Source organism: Ambystoma mexicanum, chromosome 3q (assembly GCF_040938575.1).
Source record: "Ambystoma mexicanum isolate Mex_15411 chromosome 3q, UKY_AmexF1_1, whole genome shotgun sequence".
In the NCBI taxonomy this organism is placed as follows: Eukaryota; Metazoa; Chordata; class Amphibia; order Caudata; family Ambystomatidae; genus Ambystoma; species Ambystoma mexicanum.
The window spans coordinates 1,055,917,143-1,055,944,185 of NC_090926.1; the positions used below are offsets into that span (position 1 = coordinate 1,055,917,143).

At 45.2% G+C, this 27,043-nt stretch overlaps 1 protein-coding gene across 1 annotated transcript in view; it reads right to left on the reverse strand.

Moving 5' to 3' along the window:
• LOC138583216 (integumentary mucin A.1-like) overlaps positions 1-27,043 on the reverse strand; it is a 276,987-nt gene that overhangs the window by 75,257 nt on the left and 174,687 nt on the right. The window contains exon 9 of the mRNA XM_069655252.1: positions 18,750-18,950. Coding sequence (XP_069511353.1) covers positions 18,750-18,950 — 201 coding nt within the window. The remainder of the gene's footprint in view (positions 1-18,749; positions 18,951-27,043) is intronic.

Consider the following 27,043-nt stretch of genomic DNA (forward strand, 5'->3'; position numbering starts at 1 on the left):
CTTTTGTTTTCCTCTATATGGCAAAGAGCTGAGGATAGTTACTGGAGCAAGTGCTCCCTTCCAAACATGCCACAAGGTGTATAGCCTTCTGCAGGTAGTGTGTTGCAAAAGGATACATATGACACAGAATGCTGCCAGTGCGTGCTTCCCTGGGCAGGAGAACACAGGATGTACCTGACCTATGATGTGAATATCTGGACTTCTGATGCAATATCTGGTTTACATGTGTGATAGCAATACCTAACATAAGGTTTAAGCACAGTGCACATGGCAGCAAAAAATAGCAATTGTTAAATACCTAGCCAATGCTTATATGATCCCTAAACAAAAGACACAACATTTGTCTTTGTCAATGCTTGCTTGAAATGGCATAACCCTGCACGGGACCCTTCTCAGTTGCCAATAACTAGGTAAATAATTAGGCTGGAGAATAAAGATTTCAGGTTTTTTGCAATGTGGCCATATTACAACTATACTACATGGCCGCCTGCAATACCAGTATAAATGCTTGTAAATAATGTTCTTATTACAGGGTAGTTGTGACATCACTACTGACCTGTAATATGAAAATGACATCACTACTGCTACATTATCAGTTATTACCCTACATTACAGTTGTGAGGTCACAATGCCTGCTGCTTGAGTCAGAAGCCACTGCAGCACTTAATTAAATTTGTGACACGCTTTAGAAATTCCTTTCTTGTTAAAGAGCTTTCTGTGACACTTTACAGCCATTGACTGATAAGGAACTGTTCATGCTGGTATGTTTATTTTGTGCAGCGCTGAAGTTTAACACATGAGAGCAAGAATGTGCATGTTATTGCTTATTTTAAAGCACAAAGCGAAAGTATTGTGTAGGTTAACTGCTTAAACAATTGTTCTGCACTGCATGAGAAGCGGCAATATAATTTGATTTTTTTTTAATCCAAACAAATTCTACTTTGGTTATATGTATCAGTATCCAGTGATTATAACGAGAACATTTACAGCGAGCTAGGTTATAACGAAACTATAATAACGAGAACAAAAAACATTCTTTTTTTAATAGATGGGGTGGGATAAGGGGTTAAAACTGGTGAGGAGGGGGTTGGTGTAGAGTTAGAAGCATAGGGAAATGAGGGCCTTTTGGGAAGACCCCCAAATACATTTTTTTTAAAAATCAATATTTTTCGTTATTATTATAGTTTCGTTATAAGCCGCCTCTCTGTAAATGATTTTGTTGAAATCACATAGAACCGTATGTATCAGCAAGTGGAAGATCCCTTAAAATACATTATGGGAAAGCCCAGGCTTTAAGTGCATGGCCATGAATTATAAGGAATCAAATATTCCCTACCATACGTAAAAAGGATATTCAAGTCGCCTTGGAGTTCTGTAACCTTATAAAAGAATTCAGCCTTCGAACCTGTTCCTCTATTTGGTCATGGAACTCCTCAGTGTCTTGCAATATCCTTATAACATACGGTAGTGGGAACTTTATCCCATAAATAACGTCACATGCGACATAATGGACCTAATTTGCAGTTTAAAATAATCCCATAATCAGCTAGTTATGACATTGTAATTATCCAATTGTAAAACAATCAGCTGGCTGTGACATCATCTCCTTGTAGATGAAAGACACTGTTTCACAGGACAGGGTGACGGGGCAACCATTATAGCAAGACATCTGTCAGGTACTAAAGGTTTACAGACTCTCACCACATTCCATAACTGACAAGTGCTCTGCAGAATTAATTCTCAGTTCTTTCATAAGCACAGGTTACCTCAACTGATGGCAGAGTCATCTGCTCTTTACAAACAGTTCCAATAACTTTACATTGGTAGAAAAAAACAAAAAAGAAAGCATATGCAAACCAAAGAAGGCACAGGCAGAGAGTGGGGGGTAGATCGCTCTCCTCTGCAGGTGCCTCCGTCTGGAATGGCCTCCAAGCTTGAGCCGTACCACCTGAAATTCTGGAAGCAGCTCAAGACCTTCCTTTTCTCCTCTGCTATCTCTCTCTCCCTCCCCTGCTGACCACCTGTCTGTGATACCTACTGGTTGATTGGTTACCCTCGGAGTCTCACATGGTACCAGGCTCCTCCATGATCAGTCTCCTCTGCACTGCGTCTGGGCCTACCGCACATTTAGGGGCTGTAAGTGTAACCTCTACAGTCCCCTGCCTCTTTGCACTTACCCAGAGCTGCACTGACCAGGCTGCACTTACTCAGAGCAATGCTGCCCTGATTGCACTTTCTCCTTCCCTCTCCCTGACACTTCCCCTTCTCCCTTCCCCCTGCACATGGCATTGTCGCACTTGTACAATCTTAATGACACAAGGCCTAGTAGTATCGTTAGTCTCTGCCTTCCCTCTGTCTTCCCTCCCTTCTCATGTGTACAGGCACGTTATAAATGATTTATATCATAGGATACAAAACAACACTTTGCAATTCAATGATGCTGTATTAGTGAAGCAACAACATGCCCGAAACAACATGCTACTGCTTGACCCCAGTCCTCTCAGAGGTATCTGGGACCTCATTTGAAGAATTCCTCAAGTTATGAGATTGAACCCGAGTCCGTATTTGACTCTGGAATGAACAATGCTCTCTTTGTGACATTAATGACATCTGGTGAGGGCAGGATAGCCTGAAATGCTTTGAGTTTTAAAAATTAAATGGTGCAGCTAATTCTGGTTCTTAAAGGAAGGCCTCCCAATTACACTCCCTTTCATAATGCTCCATGACAAAATTAATTTGCCTTTGTTGCGACTGTATTTGGACATCTCGAACAACTGCCCTGCAGGGGCAGCAGGGCAGAGTGAGAGGTCGCATGTGCATTCCTGACAGATGCTAGAAAACAAAGTTTAACCAGGCTGTTTTGGATTTTTATTTGATTAAACCTCTGGTTCAAAACATAGGCCCTCATTACAACCCCGGCGCTAAACCATGGCGCTATTAGCACCATGGTTGGTGCCGGTGTTGTAACGAGTCCGCCATGGTGGAATGGGGAAATACCGCCCCATTCCAAGGTTGGCGGGGCGGTATTTCCCCATTTCACCATGGCCCTTTCCCATTCCCATTTTCGCCCCATAGGGCTCAATGGGACTGGGGAAGGCACTAGTACGGTACCGCAAATTGCGGTACCGTAATTAGCACCGAGGTCCCTTTGCGGCACCCTACTTTAACGGCTGGTAAAACCAGCCGTTAAGGTCGGGTCCCGCAAAGGGACCTCGTAATCAGGCGTTAAGGGTTTAACGGCGCCGACACCTTTTACGGCGCCGTTAAACCCTTAACGCCAGGGTCGTAATGAACCCCATAGTATTTTAGCACCGCAGCCGCCTGGTGGCACAATGTACTGTAAATGTAAGCCATGTCTAGTTGTTACAAAGTAGCTTCTGGGGTTACACAATTGTACATAATTATACAGCCACAGCTTTTGGATGGCTTAGTACTATCAGCTTGGTGAGACGATTTACCCATGACAGGACCTGGTGAGTATTATACCCACAACAACCACAGGTGACCCTGCCCAGGAAGCTACCTCTCTCCTCCCAAACATGAAGACCAACACCTTCCTGCAGGGCACAGAAACCATGCGCTGGAGGTTCCCTGGGAACTGGTGCTTCAATGAAAGTCCTGGCATGAAAATGGTCTTCTCATACCAGGGAGCTGAATACTAGAGCCCTTTTGAAGTAGGCAGATCGTGGAAGGGGCGGGAGTTAGCGTGGCTCAGGGGAGAGGATTAGCCCAAAAGAGGTGTTTCACCATCTTGGATTTTGCAAGGGCATGACACCCCTTACTGCATCCAATTCCTCCTTAATCCCGTTCAAGGAGATGATACCCCTTATTGTAAACAGCCTTCTTCCTCCCCACTTCCTACAGACAAAGCACTATGGGTATGAAATCAGAAAGCAAAGGACATGCAACCTGGATTGGACCTTTGACAACAGGCTTGCTTTGCCAATCCACTGTAGCATTCTGATTCTATTAGGGGAGAACCCGTGCCCTTAATTGATCATCTTTGGGCTTCAAGGCAAGAAGGGGTTACTTGGAACACCATTGGGGTTACAGTCTATCCCAAAGTCCTCTGCCAGACAGGTGACACAGAATGTTCCAAGGAAGAGGAAAGCTTTTCTCTCTACCAACGTCAAGGGCACATTTCGGTTGACGCTGTGTGGCCTAATGCAACAGAGGCACTGATGCGGAGGACACTATTACTGTAGGTGATTGGACCCTTGAAAATGCTGTCTATAAACCTTCCTAGTTGGGAAGGGCAGAGGAAAGGAATGACCTTCCCCTTGAGACCTTGGACAGGGTCTCACAGCAACAACATAACCAAGGAAGCAACTTTGTCCCTCCATGCTTCTCTGAATGACCTCAACACAAAGTTGGGCACCCTTGACACCGTCCAAGCTGCTGCATGGGAAATACTGGAGTTATCATTAACCTCAAGGCTCTACTGCCTCTGCATCTATGAGTTTCACTCAATGCTGAAGCTCCACCGAGTATCAGTGTCCCCAACTCGACTCTGTTGCCTGGTCACCAGCTTCTTCGAGCTCCAATGCCGTTGTCGTTGCATTTCCCTGATGCAGTGTTGAACCAGCTGGGTCCACTCGCCATGAAGGGCCAGTCTCGACTTTGTCATGCCTGAGACCACCAAGCCTTTCAGCAAGGCCAATCTGACATTGGCTGCCATCCCCAGTGTCTTCGACTCGCAAGTCTTGACAGCTGCTAAATAGCACTGCATTATTTAAACCCATTTCTGTAGCTCCTCGAATTGATCATTAATCTCAGTCCTGGGCCAAAAGCACCCAGACTTCCGGTTTGATGCTGAAAAGCCTGGTGTAACCGTTTTGAGCACCGACAAGTACATACAGTATATCTAGGGGCATTGTCACTCTAGTCCACCTTAAGCCTCTTTCTCTACCTTTTTAAATACAACTTCATAAACGTTGGCATTTACTGCTTAAATGAATTGACTGCACCTCGTCTTTGCATAGAGTTCCTTTTATTTCCTAGTCTGAATTCTGTGTTTCCTTTATAGGGTTGGCAGTCGTTAGTGTTTTTTATTAGTTGCTTGCATTATTAGTGTTTACTAAAGTTCCTATTTTTCTAGAACCTTGGCTGGACATTCTTTTGTTTTGGTACCACCATACTATTGTTGTTGTGTTGCATCTGTACCAGCCTACACTCCCTTTAAGTTTAACCTGCCCGCAGCCTGTGTTAACCTACGAGGCGTAGGATGTATACCTGTCGGGATGTGCCTATTTCACCTTTAAGATTGGCATCACTGCTGCTTTAGTAGTAGTGTGGGGCTGAGTTGGCGTTTTCTTAACCACGTATTCCTGTACTCCTGAAGAGTAGCAGTCATATTGTGAAACTGGTGGCCACTGGTTGGATGTGGTGAAGACTGCACCTACAGCTTAGACTGTACAGGTGACATTAGAAACACTACCAGCTGATTGTTTGAATTTTGCACAATGGAACTGAACACAGATTTAGTGAGGAACCTAATGTCTAACACCTTTTGTGACCCATGGCCGTAAGGTTAGCAAACCCTAAATGCTGAATACCCCTCAAGCTTTTGGGGAAGCAAGGGTGGCAGAAGAGACACAGGATGCAATTAGTGATCTTGAAACCCCCAGGCAGGTACCCTTTCCAGTAGGGGTGGGGTGTAGTGGATAGGGACAGAGATAATTACACCTGTTCATGCCATACTTCCTAAAGAGTGGGTAGCGAGTTGTCCCATAGATCCTGAGTCTATGTAGGTCCCAGGACTCAGCCAGGCCCCAGGATATCTCATCGGGGCAGAGATGGCTATGAAAATGCTTCTTCTCAAGTAAAGGACGGGTGCCCGAGCAGAATAGAATCAAAAGGTTGAAAGGCAGAAAAGGAGTATCAAATTATGTTGTGAAAGTTAGAACCTGAGTTACAGAGGAAGGCTCGCAAACAGAACTCTAATTGGGGAGGGAAGTGTTTCCAGTGATGACACCCAAGGAAAGCCTAGGCACCACCTTCCTTAAGAATCTAGACCTGCCATATGAGGCAGGGAAAGACATCTTTGATTGATTCGAACACTGGAGTTAGCCTTCCAGCTTCAGGAGGCGGAAGAAGGATTGTGGGTGGGCTGCAGCCCTGACAAGCCAGTTACCAACACAGGGTACCAATATCCTCATTTAGTTGGCTCCTGAGGAATGCCCCATTTATTCCAAAATGAAGGCCACCATCCTCAGGAAGTTCTGCATGACTCCAGAACAAAGCCTTAGGAATTTCAGAGAACTCGCCTTAAGGGGCCATCACACTTTGAGTCATTTACATGTTTGTCCTTGATATATCAAAGTCAGTGGAACACTGATAACAAAGCTAACACATTTGTGGGAAAGTATAATTTGGTCACATGTCACATATTCTCCTAAATTGGGCACTGGTGCCCCAAAAACAGTCCTGCCATTACAATGGCCATCTCTCACCAGGCTGCTGATTACTGGAGTCCTTTTGATTTAAGCAGACATTGGAAGGAGCGCAGTTAGAGTAGCCCAGGAGAGATCCTCAGTTCAAAGAGGGATCCTACCATCTTGCATTCTACTAGGACTCCCAAACCTCCTGTCCCCTTTGCCACTTCCTGATGATAGAACACTCTGGGTATGACTTCAGAAGGCAAAGAACACTTGCTACTGCAGCCTAGGTCTGACTGTTAACTACAGACGTGGTGTGGACCAATTTGCTGTGGCCTTTTTCGTTCATAAGGGGGAAAACCCTCCCCTTAGTTGACTCCTCTATGTATTCTGAAAGAAGATTGATTGACCTGGAACTCTGTACAGTCTACTCCAAAGTCCTCTTCCCTAGAAGTGAAAACACAGAGCCCAAAAAAGAGGCAAGCTATTTCCTCTAACCATTTCAAGGGAATTTCCAGGGTGACCAGCTGTTGTATAAGGATCTCTTGAAACCAGAAGAGTGGTGAAGGTACCCGGGGTCCTGCTAACTGGAGGTAGCAAAATCTGCAAGTGCTCTCTGGAACTTTCCTGGGATGTAAGGGCAGCACAAGTAATTCCCTTAACCATGGAGACCTTGAACTGCGTCCCCCAGCAACCAGGAACAAAGGAAGTGTCACCTGGCTCCCTTAGCATTTCTGAACCGTTTTTATGATGCTGTACAAGCTGCTGCAATGAACTGTCAGAGTCAGCTATGACCTTGATGCTCGATTGCTTCTGCATCTCTGAGTATTGTTCAATGCTGAAGCTCTGTTGTCTCTAGATCTAAGACTTTCCAAGTCTTCTAGAATACTAAACGTCACACTGCCTGCCTGGTGTTTTCAGCTTCTTTGGGCTTCAAGCTGTTGCAGTACCACAATGCCATGTTGAGCCAACTGAACCTGTTGCCCGTCAAAGACAAGTCTTCACTTTCCTCATCTGAGTCCACTGAGTTCTTCACTGCTGCTGACCTGCCTTCGCCTGCCATTTCCCAGTGTCTTCGATATGTGAGCCATTGTCACTGCTGGACCAATAGGATAGCACAGGCTGAGGGCAGGCTAAACTCTTCAGGATGGGTGAGCTAGTACAACAGATTCAACAACAGTAGTACTGAGGTAGCAAAATAAAAGAAGGCCCAACCAGGGCTCTATAAAGATTTGATATTTTGTTTAAACTAACATTACAAACATACTAGTCAAAATCACTATTACCCACCTCTGTAAAGGAGAAAACAGAGAATGCAAACTTAGTTAAATAAAGTGGCACTTTGGATTGAAGACAGGGGTGCACAGGCAAACAGTTTCTGTAGATATGTTTCCAGTTCAAGGTTTTGCCTTAAAAAGTCAATAGACTCCAAGTCATACAAAATGGTGCTTTGTGGGTCGTCATGGGCCTCTTCAGACGTGATCATGTTACCGAGGCTAGGAGAGCTTTTGATTGGTTGCCAGTGGAGGTTCGAATACGTTTTCGCCTCCTTATGATTACATTCAAGTGCACATTGGGCATTATGCCATGTTATCTGAAGGAACCTATAGTGAAAAAGACCCCCAGCGCAGAGCTCTCAGATCCAACAATCTAAACTTACTAGTGATCCCCAGATGTAGATCTAGGAAGATAGAAAAGGGGGCTTTTTCAGTGGCTGCCCCACGGTCTGGAATGATCTTCCGTCCAATCTTAGGTTCCAGAACAAGCTTGAGCCATTAAAAAAAAACCTGAAAACACGAATGTTTGCCTAATTATGCTCCTGGCTTCTCGATGAGAGTTCTCCTTTTGCGTTCTCAGTTTAGTTTATTTCACTGACCATCTGCTTCTTTGTTCGTCAGTGCCCTCATGCCTATGGGTCCATTGTTGCGCTATAGAAATAATTCAAGTAAAGTAAAGAGGAGTAGGGTGTTGAATATCAATATGGCCCTTTAAAACATGCTAAGGAACAGGACCACTAATAGTACTTGTATGCTTGCATTGTAGACTTTTTGGTGTCCAACGGGGAATCTGGACGCGTTCGGCACCAAGCCAGGTTCAAGTCATGGATCAGCAGCGATTGGATACAATGAAGCGCTGCGGTTATGCCTGTGGGGCTGTGTCTGTTTCAAGTTTACGATTGGCAGCACTGCGTAGTTTGGGGGCTGAGTATGAGTTTTATTCAGTACTCATCCTTGGAATCCTGCAGAACAATAGTCATTTCATCACAAGGTCTAGGAGGAAGGCGCTAGTGGAGTAGAAACAGAGGGATCTAGCTGCCTTAGCTGAACAGAAGCAGAAAGATCTGGGGATACCAGAGCTGCACATAGTATAGCTTGAGGAGAAAAGGAAGACCCAGAGACAATCCTCCAAGAGGGAGGGAAGTGTTTCAAGTAATGTACACTAGCCTAGGCTGTCTATCCCCAAGGACTTAAACAGCCATATGATGTGGTGAACGGTATCTTTGTCTGTTTTGAAGCACTGCAGTTAGCTTTCCATCGCAAAGTGATGGAAACAGGATTGTGGGATGCAGACCTGATGAACAGTTTTCGTTTAAGGGCACTGATGTCATCATGGGCTCCCAACGAGAGGGCCATTTATTAAAAAATGAAAGGGGCCATCCACTGGAAGATTTGCAAGACCCCAGACTAATACCTGCAGAGTTTTTATGAATTGAAACAAAGGGGCAATCAATCCAGTTGCTGGGGACTGATGATTGCTAGTCGAGCAATCTTTTCTTCACATTGCTTCCCATTACGTGGCCTTGCACGTTTTACTTTGTTTGCACACATTGGGCTTCCCTGCCCTTCCAAGATGGGCACATCTTTTTATGTTTATTTTCAGCTCCTTGCCTGGCCTGCACGCCCTCCCCCCATTGATTGCCTGGGCCCTGATAGCCCAATCAATGCAACAGGGAGGTGGGAGCCGGCACACCTATGAAGGCCCAGCGGAAGGCCCTTGTCTGCTCCCTGTCCGCTAACAGGATGTCCAGGGCGAGTCACCATACCTCCGCTGTAAGTCTGATTCTGCTCTTTGAACTGACTCTTGCATCTGTGTGCTACTGCCGTCCTGCAAAATGGGGTTAGGCACCATGTATTTGCCCTCTGAATTGACTTTGCATCTGTGTGCTGCTACTGCCCTGCAACATGGGGTGAGGTAACATGTATTTTCCCTCTGAAATGACTTTTGTATCTGTGTGCTGTTACCACCCTGCAACATGCAGTGAGGGACCATGTATTTGCCCTCTGAATTGACTTTTGTATCTGTGTGCTGCTACCGCCCTGCAACATGGGGTGAGGCACCATGTATTTGCCCACTGAATTGACTTTTGTATCTGTGTGCTGCTACCGCCCTGCTACATGGGGTGAGGTACCATGTATTTGCCCACTGAATTGACTTTTACATCTGTGTGCTGCTGCCGCCCTGCAACATGGGGTCAGGCACCATGTATGTGCTCTGTGAATTGACTATCACATTTGTCAGCCGCCCTGCAACATGGGGTTTGGCGCAATGAATGTATTCACCATGTACTTCTTCTTTGCACTGTGCGTATGATGTATTAACTATGCACGTTCCACAATCATGTAATCTCCTCCTGCACTTCCTCTTGTTACCCGAGGCACTGCAACCGATCTCTTAAGTTTAAGCGCCTAGATACCTCAGGGTTTTGTGCACTATATAAATAAATAATATTTAAAAAATCGTTGAGGCATTTCCACATTTTCTCAGAAGTATCTGATTGTGTGGGTCACTGGAAACAAAGGATACATTTGAGGTAATGTATAATGTAATTGCATGTGATCATACTCTTAAAAATTGTGAGGCAGGATTACACCATCATCTAGTGCTCAAGAACATCACACACCCTAGGGAGCTTAAAAAGGCTGTCAACAGATATCTGAGTACTAGCTTTTGGAACAACGTTTAGGTGAGCACACCCAAAGAAGAAGAAAAGCCTTCTGACAAGAGTAAACACAAGGAGGACAAAGGTTCTAACCGGTCTTCCAAAAATGTCCCCAAAAACCTGACAGGGAAAGCATCCACAACAAAGAAAAAAGAAGAGTTATGGTACCTCTAACATGGGAGTACCAGCACTCTAACAACCCAAACAACGTTTTCTGCATGGGGATGCGACCCATAGGAAGGGAGATTCAGCCTGTAAGGGCATACCTAAATAGGATTTCATTTGTTGCTGGTCTCATGAAATAAGCCATCATCAGTGTGGTCATGCTAGAGGATGAATTCCCTGTAGGCCATGAAATGACCAAATGCTCCCCAATGACTCTGATTGGCAAAGGCAGCGGGTTCCAAAAAGAGACCACAATTACTGTGGACATTCAGATCTTTTAGGGGCACTCTTTTCTTCACATTGCTTCCCATTACGTTGCCATCCATGTTTTACTTTGTTTGCACACATTGGGCTTCCTTGCCCACCGGCCCTTCCAAGATGGCCACATCTTTTTATGTTTATTTACAGCTCCTTGCCTGGCCTGCACTCCCTCCCCCCATGGGCAGCCTGGGTCCTGAGAGCCCAATCAACGCAACCGGACGGTGGGAGCCGGCACACCTACAAAGGCCCACGAGGAGGCCATTTCATTCATTAATTCTTTCCTTCTCTGCACATCGGATCCTGCTGCCTTTGCTCCGGCAGCCTCCCCATGCTTTTAACAACATCTTTTGGACATTGCACGCCGTTGGCAGGGTAAGACCTGTAATTGTGCTGTGTGTTTGGCGCATGGTGCGCGTTTTTCTTTCTCCATCTGGAAAATTCAAAATTGAGTTGATGGGGTCTGCTAGTCGAGCAATCTTTTCTTCACATTGCTTGCCATTACGTGGCCTTCCACGCACGTTTTACTTTGTTTGCACACATTGGGCTTCCTTGCCCTTCCAAGATGGCCACATCTTTTTATGTTTATTTTCAGCTCCTTGCCTGGCCTGCACTCCCTCCCCCCACTGGTTGCCTGGGGCCTGATAGCCTAATCAACGCAACTGGGAGGCGGGAGCTGGCACACCTATGAAAGCCCACGAGGAAGGCCCCTGTCTGCTCCCTGTCTGCTAACAGGATGCTCCAGGGCGAGTCACCATACCTCCGCTGTAAGTCTTATTTTGCTCTTTGAACTGACTCTTGCATCTGTGTGCTACTGCCGCCCTGCAACATGGGGTGAGGCACCATGTATTTGCCCTCTGAATTGACTTTGCATCTGTGTGCTGCTACCGCCCTGCAACATGGGATGAGGGACCATGTATTTGCCCTCTGAATTGACTTTTGTATCTGTGTGCTGCTACCGCCCTGCAACATGGGATGAGGCACCATGTATTTGCCCTCTGAATTGACTTTGCATCTGTGTGCTGCTACCGCCCTGCAACATGGGGTGAGGGACCATGTATTTGCCCTCTGAATTGACTTTGCATCTGTGTGCTGCTACCGCCCTGCAACATGGGATGAGGCACCATGTATTTGCCCTCTGAATTGACTTTTGTATCTGTGTGCTGCTACCGCCCTGCAACATGGGGTGAGGGACCATGTATTTGCCCTCTGAATTGACTTTGCATCTGTGTGCTGCTACCGCCCTGCAACATGGGATGAGGCACCATGTATTTGCCCTCTGAATTGACTTTTGTATCTGTGTGCTGCTACCGCCCTGCAACATGGGGTGAGGGACCATGTATTTGCCCTCTGAATTGACTTTGCATCGGTGTGCTGCTACCGCCCTGCAACATGGGATGAGGCACCATGTATTTGCCCTCTGAATTGACTTTTGTATCTGTGTGATGCTACCTCCCTGCAACATGGGGTGAGGCACCACGTATTTGCCCTCAAATTGATCTTTGTATCTGTGTGCTGCTGTCATCCTGTAACATTAGGTTAGGTACCATGTATTTGCTCTCTGAATTGACTATCACATTTGTCAGCTGCCCTGCAACATGGGGTTTGGCGCAATGAATGTGTTCACCATGTACTTATCCTTTGACTTTGCGTATGATGTATTACCTATGCACATTCCACGATCATGTAATCACCTCCTGCGCTTCCTCTCTGTTCCCCGAGGCACTGCAACCGATCTCTTAAGTTTAAGCGCCTAGATACCTCAGGGTTTTGTGCGCTATATAAATAAATAATTTTTAAAAAAACTTTGAGTTATTTCCACATTTTTTTCAGAAGTATCTGATTGTGTGGGTCACTGGAACAAAGGATACATTTGAGGTAATGTATAATGTAATTGCATGTGAACATACTCTTAAAAATTGTGAGGCAGGATTACACCATCATCTAGTGCTCAAGAACATCACACACCCTAGGGATCTTACAAAGGCTGTCAACAGATATGTGAGTACTAGCTTTTAGAACAACGTTCAGGTGAGCACACCCAAAGAAGAGGAAAAGCCTTCTGACAAGAGTAAACACAAGGAGGACAAAGGTTCTAACCGGTCTTCCAAAAATGTCCCCAAACACGTGACAGGGAAAGCATCCACAAGAAAGAAAAAAGAAGAGTTATGGTACCTCTAACATGGAGGTACCCGCACTCTAACACCCAAACAACGTTTTCTGCATGGGGATGCGACCCATAGGAAGGGAGATTCAGCCTGTAAGGGCATACCTTAATAGGATTTCATTTGTTGCTGGTCTCATGAAATAAGCCATCATCAGTGTGGTCATGCTAGAGGATGAATTCCCTGTAGGCCATGAAATGACCAAATGCTCCCCAATGACTCTGATTGGCAAAGGCAGCGGGTTCCAAAAAGAGACCACAATTACTGTGGACGCTCAAATCTTTTAGGGGGTACATGTTCACCAAGCTCCCGCAATACGTGACATAGCTGCTAGTGACACAGCTGTCAGGCAACAGGGAGTGCAAGAACAGTAGAATATCCAGAGTTCAGAAAGGTTAGTCAGGTGGTGTGATGGCTTCAGCCAATGCCCCATGGCAACATTAGAGTTCAGCATGACAGCAGACAACTCCAAGTGGTGTGGAGCAGTTTAGGACTCCATTCCTGTGGCAAGTACATTGTGTAATTAACCATCTGCCACCCATTTAATCACAGTGGTCCCTAGAGCAAGAGCTCTGGAAGCAGCCAGAGAACCAGCACTGGAGGCCATGGCCCTGAGGGTTTTTCTGCTGGAGAGTGTGAGAGACTGAGGAACCTGGTAGCACCTGTTACAGATCCTTAGATCACTGGAGCTACCCAGTGGCTACATAGGTCTTCACAGGAGCCAGACATGGTGTAGCACCGGATCAGTGATCTAAACGTTGCCTAATAGTATAGAAAAAATCACGAGATGGAGGACACAGTAGCTTCAGTTCTCATTGGCCTGCCGGAACTGAGTGAGCTGTCCCCAGCTAGACTCCCAAGTCAGGCTGACTTTTGCCAGGTTTAGAGAGACTGCCCCACACTGGAAGGTCTGTGAAAGCAGGCAGAAGAACAGGCCCTGGGCAAGGGCCCAGGTTTGTTGAAGGTGAACTGGGATAATGTCCATCTGTACAGTGAGTCCAAGAATTTGAATGTAGGGATCAGCCAGAGATTGGCTGTTCCCCAATGCCACACATGGACTCCACTGGATTTGACTCCCAACATTCCTTTGTCAATTCACTTGGGAGTGACAAAGACCACTGAAATGTTGTTTAATCATTGTTACTTACCTCAGATGGTTGTGAAAATCAAGCAATTTGTGGGCTCATGCCACTCTTGCTAAGCTTCTGGTAAGTTAGACGGCATGTCAAAGGCCCCCTTAATTCCACTACCAGCGGGTGAGTGGCCTTTCAATAGAGATAGACTATCTGGGACCTTTGGATCCCCAAACCACCGCAGTAAACCAGTACCTTTTGGAAGTGGTAGACCATGCCACCGGTACTCTGAAGCAGTCCTCTTGTGGAGTATTAAAGTCCTTGTGATGCTGAATGCTCAAATAGGGATATTCTCATCGTTGACAGTGGCTCCAACTTTATATCTGCATACATGAAGGTGATGTGGGAGGAGTGTGGAGTTACTGATAAGTTTGCTACAGCTTTCCACCCCCAAACCAATGCGCTTGTGGAGCGATTCAACAAGACCCTGAAATGCATGATAGCTGACATAAAAGAGTGCATGAGTTGAAAATGGGTTGTTCTCCTGCCACGCATGTTGTTTGTCAATAGAGAGGTGCCACAGAACGGAGTAGGGTTCAGTCCCATTGAGCTTCTGTTTGACCATCCTGTTAGGGGTCCTTTAGTCTTGTGCGAGAATAATAGGAGAGTAACCCTGGAAGCCCTTCCCACGATGTAGAGGACAATGTATATAGGTTAAGAGCAAAAAATGTCCCAGTATGTGGAAAAGTCTTCAAAGAATCAAAAGGCTAGCAGGACTTAATAAAGCACTGACATGACCAAAAGAGCACACAGACAGTTGATCTGGGTAGTGGAATCTGGGACTCCGAGTATACTTCAGGACAGTGGACTGAATCCGACGTTCTGGAAAAGATCAGCAAGGCTAACTACCTCATTGACACAAAGGCTCCTAAGCAGACACGTACGGTCTTTCATGTCGACCTGTTGAAGCATCATTACAGCAGAGATGACTTGTACTTGTCTGTGATGACTGACCCATCAATAGGGGGGTACAAATCTCCTTAGTCCTGACAGAGCCCGTTCTCACTGACAATAGGTCACATTGTCTGGTGTGTCCATAATATTGCCTCTGATGAACGTAAGCCAGTGAAGAACAGAATCCATTGGTTGTGTGTAAAGGTAAAGGACAACACAACGGTCAAAGTCTTCAAGAGGTTGGCCCTGAGCCATCCCACAGCCCACGGGCTAGCCCTATGGTGGTGCTGGTACCTACAAAGTCCAGCAATGGGATGACTAAAGTTTACTTTTGTGTGGATTATAGAGGACTAATTTCTGTGACCAAGACAAATGCACACCCCATACCTCATGCCGATGAGCTCATTGACAAAGTAGGTGCTGCGAAGTACATGAGTACCTGTGACCTCACAGTCTAGTACTGGCATTTTGACCTGACTGACAAGGCAAAGGATAGATCAAAGTGGAGACCAGAGGGGCACCACCAGTTCACTGTTATGCCGTTTGGGTTAAAGGTGCTCATGCAACTTTTCAGAGGATGTTAAATCAGATCTCCTCTGGCTTAGAGGACTTCAGCATTGTCTACCTAGATGATGTATGTTGCTGCATTCAGCTATGCCTTGAATGACAATCTATCTAATTTGAAGCAGCTGCTGCAAGCCAAGGTTTCAAAGTGCCAGAGTGCACAAGGTACACTGACTTATCTAGGGTACGAAGTGGGTGGTGGTAAGAAATAGCCTATTTAGGCAAAAGTACAGGTGGTCCTGGATTGTAATATTCCTACCACTCAGCATTAGGTGAGAGCATTCCTGGGCCTCATAAGGTATTACCATTTTATTTTTAATCAAGGGATATGAGACCATTGGCCCTCCCTTGAATGATGTTATATCAAATAAAATGTAAAAGAAAGTCACTCAGACTCCTGTCTGCCAAACAGATTTTCACAACCTAAAACATGGTTTGTGTAGGGCCCCTGTTCTAAAAATGTTGGGATTATGAACAGGAATTAATTATCCAGACAGACTCCTGCAAATTTGAAATTCGTGCAGTTTTAGCCGAGCTAAACTCAATAGGGTTTGAACAGCCCATTGCCTACATTAGCAGGCGACTAACCAAGAGAGAAAGCTGCCGCGATTGATTTAGAGGCCTTTGCGGTTGTGTGCAAGATGAAACCCTATATTTGTGGGTCTGACTATGCTGTCCAAACAGACCACAGGCCTCTCAGGTGGTGAATGGCTAGGCGGGCCTAAATTGGACCCTTGGGCCATAGTCTTACAAAGACCAAATATGGATATCCAGAACAAACCTGGATCCCAGTACGCTACTGAAGATAGCCTCAGTAGACACTTTCGCCTTGATGATGTGCCAGACCCTTACAAGGGGCTGCTCAATATTTATGGCTGGGGGGAGGCATGTGAAAGGAGTGCCAAATGTAAAGGTGGAATAGCCTGAGCTTTTTGGATTTTTAATCTACCCTATAGTCTACCCTGTAATATAAAATCATGAGTGACAATTTCGTGTAACGTTTATATGTAACGATTTTTGTAATGCTTGAAAATTAGGTCCTTGTATGTCTTAGAGACATGGTTCTGGTGGCATTCCGTACCATATTTAGCCCACCTTAATGGTATGCTGTCCAAATCTGCAAATCCTGAAGTGTCTGAAGTTTATCCACTGATGCAGTTGTGTAGTAATTGTAAGTAATTTGTTTATTTTTTTGTAACTCTTTAAATTGGGGTCATTGTATATCCTACAGACATGGATCTGGTGTCATTCCGTTCCACATGCATACAAGTATACTGTCCAGTCTACAATTCCTAAGGTGTTTCAAGTTCATTAACTGACATTAACTGATGAAGTTGTGTGATGAACTTGTATAAGTGATAAGTGACGGTACCGTAACGCTTTCAATTGGGGTCATTGTATGCCCTAAATATAAGGGGTTGGCTGCCAAAGGCGCCATTGGGGCAGAGCCCCCGGGGTTGGGCGCCAAAGGCATCAGGGGGGCAGAGCCGCCACAGTATAAAATAATGTAGGTAAATTTGTCTATGACCACACTTTCCTAATGCTCCATGGAAGCTACAGAAGCTGCCTTGTAGTTTGACAAGATGTCAGTTGCAGAGTAACAAGTGCCATCCTGCCAACAGCCTGATAGAAGCCAAAGTTTCAGCAACAGGGTCTGCCTTTGACGGTGGGCAGCCCTAATCCAACATTTTATAATTGCAGGCTCCAAAAGCCTGGTGACAGATGAAGCTCTAAATATAAGCCATGTCTAGTTTTGACATAGTGGTGACCTTTTATTGTCAGCTTGGCTGTTAGTAACTCGTCTCACTTAGAAGGACTTATGTGTATCAGCTCTGAGACTGGGTTTCATCCAAAACAACCATTTGGTCCTAACCCATGAAACACCCCTTTTGATCTGGGAATGTTTGCCCCCTTCATCAGAGGACAGTAAGGGGGACTGTGAACCACTGCTTCAAAGGCGAGCTCTGCCAGGATAATGGAGAGCACACACCAGAGTGGTAATTACCAGACTTTGATGCAGAGCAGACAGGACCTGGTGCTTTATTGGGGATACAGTCGTCCCCAAAGTTCTCTTCCAAAGATGTGAAGATAAAGAATTCCAAGAAAGGAGCAAACCCTTTCCCTCAACCATTCCAGAGGAACATGTGTGGTGATCTGCTGATGGGTTCACTAGTACCTAGGTACCAGCTCAGTGGAGGGCGACAGCGCTGCAAGGGCTCTCAGGCAACCTTCCTGGCAGGTAAGTGCAAAATAAGGATTTCCTTTGCCTCTGCGGATGCTGGGCGTGGTACCCAGCAACCGAAGTCAAGAATCTTCTCTGGGCGCGGGTTGACTGCTTCAAACTGCTTTTGAGATGTCTCAACCACTTTAAGTCCCTTTTAAGCCACTGCAAGCACACAAATCTACCTTTGCCATTCACCACTCTTTGATCTAACTTTTACTCATCTTGACCCATTGAAAGCCATTGACTCAACCCATTTTAGCAATGTCTCAAACTGCTGCATAAGAGCACCTAGAAGCCTATCTTGACTTTATTGAGCCCCAGTGGTTCTGTCCCCCTAGCCTACTTTAAAGGACACCCCTAACATTTTAAAACCCTACTCCTTACATGGCATGAGTAGTATAGCTCAGTGGCAACACGCTTGTCTTGCAAGCAAGACAACGCAGAGCAACACAGGTTTGAATCCTACCTTTTAAAGACCTTAATTGAACTTGACTTTGCTGCTCATTCATTTAATTTTTCCTGTGCACCCCTATTTTCAGAGACATGAGGTCTCTTTTATTATAAAGTCTGCATATTCTGTGCCATCTCTTGCAGCACTGAGTGATAGTGTTTTTATTAGTTGTGTGTATTTTTTGTTAGTCTCCTACTTTGATATAAGCGTTGTTGGGTATTTTTTTATTTGGTACCACCTTACCATTGTGGTTTGTGTTGTATCTGTACGAGCTTACACCGCTCCTGAAGATTATAGGCTGCCCTTGGCCGGCGCTAGTTTAAGAGGCGAAGGAGGTTTACCTGTCCGGCTGTGCCTGTTTAACCTTCATGATTGGGATCACTGCTGGTTTAGTAGTAGGGTAATTCAAAGTTGGAGCTTTTTTCACTACTAAACCCTGTATTTCTGCGAAGCAGTAGTCGTTTTGTCACACAATCTGTTCCAGTGCCGCCCTCCCTTGGGAGTTCAGTGCTTCGTCCCCGGTGCGCGTGTGTGTGTGTGTGTATAGGATGCACTTTCAAACTTTAGTAATAGTTCACCTGCCATAGCGGATGGTCTTGTCTCCTCAGGGGTTGCTCGGAATCCATCTGTGCGCATAGGTGCATGTGTTTCACCTGCAGTTACTGCCCATCTTGTTGAATGTAGTGCCACTGTAGTAGCACTTCTCTCCCTTGCAGCAGTAGCAGTAGCAGTTTCTCTTGTGGACGAATGCAATTCATGAGCATCTGCTAAAACAGCAGCTTCAAGAGAAAAGAAATGCAATGATTTATGAAGTGACAAAATGATATTCCAGCCAAATATCCAAAAAGAAGCTAAGCGATATCCTGAGCCCATCGCCCAGTGGGATCCCCAAAGGCTACGCCCTGGGCCCACTACTCTTCGATGGCGTCACTTTTCATAAACTCATCCCCTCCTTCAGTTTCTCGAACCACCTCTTCTATAACCACGGTAATCAACTGCCCTGCTCACCTTGCAACACTCCTTCATCCCTACTATCACTACCCAACAGCCCAGGAATTTGGGTTAATCTGTGCCCTAAACAATGCCCTTAGAGCAGCTCTGAGTATTGCTAAAAAGAACACATATCTGAGATAAGGAGAGAGAAAAATTGGCTCACTACTCGCGATAAAATCTTGCTAAAAACAGCTTTGTTACCATACAAATGCCTAAATAATGCTGCTCCTCACTATCTTACATAGAAAATCCTCCAATCAGCCAACAAGAACAGCCAACTCTAATTGCCTGATTGTACCAAGTTTTGAACTTACCAAAGCTGGAGGGAGTAGCTTCTCAGTCAAATCTGCACAGCTCTGGAACTCCCTACCCCCCTCCCTGAGGGCGGACAAAACTTACCCGAACTTTAGACACAACATCATCAATTGGATTCAAGAAAATGACCACTAATACAACCTGTCTCATTCCAGTACCTTGCACTGTATATAGCTATGCTGTTGTAATGTTATGATGCATTGACTTTGCCTACTTGCTTGTATATACTATTCTTACCCTTTACCTCTGTATATATTTGTCCTTACTGTATATATTTGTCCTTCTTACACAGCTGTGTAACTCTAAACTGAAAGCATTCTTGTTTCTTCTCCGCCCTGATACCTTCGGGTCTGGTGTGCATTACAAATAGTAAAACAAACAAACTTGCTCTCCATACACACTCTCCTGTTTCTCCCCTACCTCTGCTCGCCGCCTCCATGCTGGCTAGTTTTCCATGGGTCACAGATCTCTTTTCAAATTCTTCTTCTAGTCTTTAAACGGTATCCAGTGATAATGTCCCCATATATATGGTTGCCATACATAATGTCGCCGGGTAAAGGTTGTGGCGACATTATATATGGTGACCGACATCAGAAGGAGACGAATGGCAGCAATCTATCGGTTTAAGCATCACAGCCCAACCAGGCTGAAGGACAGTCCAGACCCATGATCCAACAGGGCATGGAATTATCAATCAAAGCTTAGACTTGATAAAGACCCTGAGGGGTTGAAACATTTGCTGGCTGACTACTTGTAAACACTAATTAAAACCACACCAAAGTCAAAGCTTTTTGGGAGATATTAATCAATGTATTTAATATCGCAAGGTAACTGGGTTCAGACAAATTCTCTGACCAAATATATGGGCTCAATGGGAGCAGGGGTTGCGGGAGTGTCCACTTCTCCCCTTTTGGGGAATTTTTGCCAGCCGACATTTTTGCAGGGACATTATTACATGGAACCCTTTAAACTTATCCATGGCTTGGACTCCATCACCCACCACTGCCCTTAGACTTGGCTCTAGAGCTTCAAGCACCCGTTGATCAGGAGCTTTACTCAATCTCTCTGTTCCTGGTCCCCCTTTTTGCTGTCTCTGCTTCTGTTCTTTTGCCTTCCTTAACTGGAATCGCCCCACCCCACATATGAAAACACCATCAGTCTGCTTTAAAATAGGCATTCAAATTGCATTCCTTTTCCTGGAATATAACAATACCATCCCCAACTCATAATCACGCCTTCTATGAGCCCTTCCACAACCCCACTTTATTATACTGTAGGTATCTGCACATACTGAACCATACTCTGTCTGTGCCGTTCCCGGCCCTTTTACCCATTGCTAACCACCTTCTACAACTGGGCTTCCACCTACACATAAACCACTTTGTGCGTATGTAAAGCACCCTGCAAAGGGATTGCTCCAGCCACTGCTCTATTCTCAAGTACAGCATAAATGTGGGACGAGTACACCCTTCTTCAACTAATGCAAATTCAAACATGCCTTCTCTGCCTACACCCCAAGACTATGAAACCTCCTCCCCGTCAGCATCAGACTTGCCCCCGCGCTCCTACAATTCTGAAAAGAACACAATACCACCTCTTCAAGGAGTCTCTCCACCTCAACACCTAGGCCATCACATCACTCTCCGCACCACCTGACTTGCTAGACACTGTCTGGTCCTCTCCTCCCCACCAGCCTGTACAGATGTACCCCTCCTCTGTGTCCCTCTGTACCCTACCCCCCACTGTACATCTGTTCTGTTGTTACCTCTGAAAGGTACTCTGTTATACATCTGTACTGTTGTATACCTCTGTAAAGCGCTCTGTTGCTACACAAAGCCAGGTCCATGCTCAATAAATACAATAATAATAATAGTAACATTGCAATAGAAACACATGTAATTAAAACATTAACAAACAAGGTATTCCAGCAAATTTACAAAGCTCTATTAAGAGTCCAGCGTGGACAGTTCATGACATTTTAGATTTGTACAAAAAAGGCCCTGCAGGGTGGCACTAGCAATCGGTAGAACACCTTGACTAACCTGCCTATTTCGTCCCCTCCTGGCACTGCTGTGCTTAAAATAGTGAATATATGTCCGTCTGTGCTATGTGCAGCAATGCTTATTATTTTTCTCACTGCTGTTATTATGGTGAATGGGCTGTAAAAATGAATCAGAAAAATATAAAACAAGTGTAGGACAAAGTTATGAAAAGGTTACCACCTAAAAAAGTTGGGGTTTTAAGAATGACTAAATCAGACAGCATTGTGTGCCTTCTCTTGTAGTAGTCAGCTCTGCTTTGTTGGGCCCACTGCATAACCATGCACCATAATTCAATGGGTTAAGAAGAGGCAGGGAAAAGACTCAGCAATGTGGTACAAGCTACAATTCACTTTATGAACAAGTAGGGGGCTGGTTCCCGAGGACTCGTGCACATGCTTGCTGCTCACCACGACCAGTGGATCAAGCACTATCAGGCCCTCTGTGGTTATCTTCCTCCTGCCCCTCTCCGGGACCACTTTCTTGTTTCCACTTTTAGGGTCTCTCTTCAACTATCCCCTCTGCAGGGTATTTCTCTCATTTTCCCTCTACCAGGTTCCATTATTCTTGAACCTCTTTGTGATCCTTCTCTTTGTTCTCTTCTCTCAGGTTCTTTCCCTCCTGCCCCTCTCTAGGATCCTTCTCTCATCACCACTCTTTTGGGTTCTTTTCGTCTTGCTCCTGTTGGGTGTCCTGACCCACGTTTAAGCTATCATGCTACAACAATTGGTGCTGTGGGCTTAGAAAGTTCAAGATGGCGGAAAACCCACATGTGCGCCGAAATCCAGGAAAGCTGCGCAGTTTGTGCGCACACCAAAATGGTTGCCTCACTTGCCACCCACCAGTGCGAGAATGATAGGCCGGGTTGCCATGAGGGAAATGGGTTGCCAAAGGAAAAACAGTAGCGCCGGTTAGCTTCAAAGCGCTTTAAAACCACCCTGTGTTTCTCTGAAGGCAGGCTCAAAATGTCTATTTTAAACATTGCAACACATCTAAAAACTCACTGGACACCAGCAGACATTTGGTAGAATGGAGTGTTGTGTGCCTACAAAATCTGGGAAATGAAGAGCCCAAAACAATGCTTATAACAAAACTGCTATGGAGTCAGCAGTTTAAGTTGCACTGGATTTAAAGACACTAAAATCGAAAATGTTTAGATTAAATGAGTGACCTATGTTTGGTGTCACATGCCTTTGTAACTGTTGAAATGTCATAGTTTTGCACTTAGAATCAGCATTCTAGCTGCATGTGTAAAATTGCAAGTTAATTTAAAAAGCAACAAAAAACATGACAGTTAGCTGAAAGTCTGGCTTAAGGAACTTGATTTTGCTTGACAGCTACCCCCATCAGGAGTGAAACTTGAGTCACAACTGTGTTCCCAAGCCTATCTGCCTTTTGCTGGCCACACTAAGGATATGCCATCTCTCTGATAATTGAATTAAGGGGAGCCCCACAGAATACAGCTCTAAAACAATGTAACCCCCTTCACCCAGGCAGATGGTTTATGACGGGAGTCGTAACTGGTCGTAAAAAGTGGCTTCCTCCTGAAGGAAAGGGGAGGAGCACTGCCTGTGAGAGCAAGCTGGCTTGGCAGAACTGGAAAAACCAGAAATTCAACCTTGTGCTGAGGGTAAACCACACCCCTTTGGAGCCAGAACATAACTTTAAAAAGATGGATCATTCATAGAGCGGACATGTGAAAATTTTATAAATGATACCATCATTCTTGTGATTTTTCTGCCCACAGTTTAAGACGTGGTAGGACCCGGTGGTATGTTCAGGGGGGTTTTAGCGGAAAAGTGGATATTACTCTAAATGTATGCATGTGAAAAATCTGACACTTCATCAACTAATGTCCATACTCCTTGCGCACATGTGTGTAAATTTGGGTCAATGTCAGAAATTGAAAAATCAGTTAAAAAGTCAATTATCTGCCATTTCTGAATGCAAGCCCCCAGGAAGAGCAGAGTTTGAACAGGGTATATCTCCTGTGATATGTGATGTGTGCATGTAATTTTAAACCAATGTTTACCTGTGCAAATATGTCTTTTGTTATCAAATCTAGATTTGTGTGCAAGTTGACAGGAGGAGTGGACTCTCTGCAGGCTGTAAAATGACATCACTCTGACACAATTTAGCTCCCCCAATCAAGTGAGAAATGGAAGTTTGACCAATTAGAAGCTGAGAGAGAGGTAGGGTCAGTGATGCTAGAACACACCCACATTCTAAACACATAAAAGCAGACAGACAGGACAGATAGGGACCTTCAAATCCATTTGCAGCTGGAAGCTCTGCCGGGAAAATCCATACTTTACCTCCATCAATCTCCAGAGAAAGCTGTGCAGAAAGATCCAGACTTTAAATCCCTCAATCTTCAGAATCCAGAGAGAGAGCAGACCCAGATCACTGTGAAGTGCAGAGACCAGAGTCCCGTCTAAAACCTGACCAGATCCATGGCGAGGCCCATTTCACTCAAGAATATAGTGTGAGTACATAGTAAAACTGTACCAAACCAAAGCTCTTAGTTTAAATTCATCTAATTCAATCTATTTAACCTAAGTAGAACTGCCTGATAACTCCAAATCTGTCACCTGTCATTCTAGCTGCAAAATCTGTCACTTGTCATTTTGAGCTTTTAAAATTTCAAATCTGAAAAACAACCTTTACAAAATCGCTCATATCTCCGCGACCGTTTGTCTTAGAGACTTGCAGTAACTTTCATTTGGAAGCTGAGATCCTAGGCTTTCCTAGGACCCCAAAACGATAGTGATAGTCCTTGTAGTTCTTCTGTAATAGCGCCCGGCGCATTCGCGAATTTACTGCGATTTGCAAATTTCTCAACGTGTGAAAACAGCAGTTTTCTTGCTTTCAGTTGCCAAAAATTCGTTTAACCTGCTAGTTACACCCTAGATCCTTGCTGAAGTGATCCTAAACTTATTCAAAGCATATACCACTCACCCTAAACCTCCTAGAGGGAATTAAAAGCATTTTAGTATATTTTTCACTTAATTGCCAGCACATATAAAAGCATTTTGCCTGTGTTTTCAACGTCTGTAGTCTAAGTTGCGGGGTGAACTGAATCACATTTAATTGCATTTCTGAGAACTGTGTGCCTTCCTTCCATTTCCTTGCATTGCATAAAAGGGGGGGGTGAATTGTCCAAGAAAGTGACTACATTGTTTTTGCTGAAATCCTATCAAGTTATTTTCTGTATTGCATTTCATTCCACATTGCATCCATTTGAAACCATAAAAGTATTGCTGCTATCTTATCCATCCTATAACCACTCATCATTGATTATAAAGAGGTGTGCTAGTGCCAGATTCTCCGTTGTTAATCTTTATCATATCAGATTAAGTGTGATATTCAATTATTAATTTATTATAAAGTCTGATATATATATATCTATTGTTTAAATTATCAAATAAACCTTTTAACTTGCAAAACAGAACTACTTCTTGGCTCAGTGGGGTCAGGAGGATTCCAAGAGAGGGGTGTTATATAGGGGTAGTCATCCAGAACGCATGAACTGGACATAAAGATATATCAATAAGGGTTTTCATTCAGTATTCTAGACTAGGCGTTGACTTGGCTGTAGTGCTGAATTGAATCCTCTTACAAATTGGGGGCTCGGGCCGGACGTTTGGGTTAGAATACCACTTGTGCAATTTAATACAGCGTGCCAGCTGACCAGATACACATATCCAGTCGGATCACCACGCTGCATTACGCTGTGAATCATTCCTCAAAAGGGACACTCCAAGAAAAGTTCTGTTCTGCAAAAATAAAATACAAACTTCTGTAAGTCAGGACAGAGACCAATCTCTAGAATGACGACCTTGGTAGATATGAAAATAGCCAGAGAGCACTTCTTACATAAACTATTTGTGAGAGGTGAATGGGCTGAGCAGGGCCAGGATGCCTGGTTGCAGGCCATCACGCGACAGGTCACTGAAACAGGGTCAGACTTATGGAGAGATCAGGGTCCATTACATGTGGCCCTGAGTGAACTATATATGGCTCCTAAGGCCAAAGATGAACACGACAAGATTGTTAGGATAGCGGCATATTTATATTTATATATGGGAGCCATACAGAATAAATGTGCTGAAGGCCATGATCTGGCAAAAAGACAACAGATGGCGTTAGAGAAGGCCCAATCTGATCTGGACTCTTCTGAGCAAAGGCTGCACAGGAGCCAGGAGTCAGAAAATGAGACCAGGCAGTACATCACTAAAATAAAGGAGGATATGGAAGTGCTGCAAAAGGAAAAGTCAGAACAGGATACCAGATTTCTGGCCTTGCAGAAGGAACACCAAGAAGGTTTGGACTCCCTACTGCAAAGCCAGAAAAAGCTGGAGCAACAACTGGACTTCAACAGGGTATGTGCTGAGCAGGTAGTCACCCTGCAAGGCCACCTAGATAGAGTGAAGGCAGAGAGCAACAAACTAATTCTGAAAGACCTGGATACCCAGGCAGAGTTTGATCAGGAGCGCCAGAAAGCTGGTGCCTTCCAAAGGCAAAGGGACGACCTGGCAGCACAGATGCAGGCTCTCAGTCAGGAAAGAGACACCATAGGCCAGGAAGTCTGCCATTTAAAAAGGAAAATGGAAGAAAATCACCTGGCCCTCCAGGGGCTGGGTGACCTCCAAAAAGAAAACCAGAACTTGTTAGAGCACACCAGGAGGGTGGAAGAGGCTCTGGCAAGAAAGGAGCAGGCCAATAGGGACACAGCTCAGGAGGTAAACCTCCTGCAGCAAAGACTGGCCCAGTTCTCCAGGACCAACCAGGAAGCACAGAGGGAAAATGAGGCCCTCTGTCAACACAATGATAGGCTCCAACAACAGGTAGCGATGCAGGAGAGACTGATAGAGTCTAGTAAGGCCTTAACTGAGGAACTGAAGGCACAAATGCAGGCTCTTGCATTGCAACAGGGAGCAGGGGCGGATAGAGATGAGGTTCGCTGGGAAATGGAAACTCCGGAGCATAACCTCAGGAGCCCTAGTACCAGAGGCCCTCATACCTCTCAGTCCCTGGACTCTGCCACCCCCATGTCCCCTGGCGCACATGAGCACAGGGCCACAGGGATGGCAGATTACTATCCAGCCAGAAGCATGGGGCTCATAGGCCAGTACCTCCCAGGAATGGATGGGCGGGCATCTGGGCATGAGCACCCAAGCATGGTGCAATTCAGTGGGGAACCCCGGGAGAATAGGCCCATTAAGGGCATCCTGAAAACCACCGCCCAGTTAGGTCAGTGGAGGGGGTACCCATCAAATCCTGGCAGCAAGGAGGAATCTGAAGACTCCTCTGAACTGCACAGGACACAGGAGACCAGGTCCCCACATTCTGCCAGCCATTCCCAGGCTCGCAGAATCCGGTAAAACCTGGAAGAGCAGAGAGGAACCTCTGGGAGCAGTGCCTCTGAATCCGAGGACGAATGGACAAGGGTTACCCGAACCAAAAAGGCCAATAAGGCAAAAAGGGCCTTGCTTAAGGACCCCTTAAAGCAGATTAAGGCGATC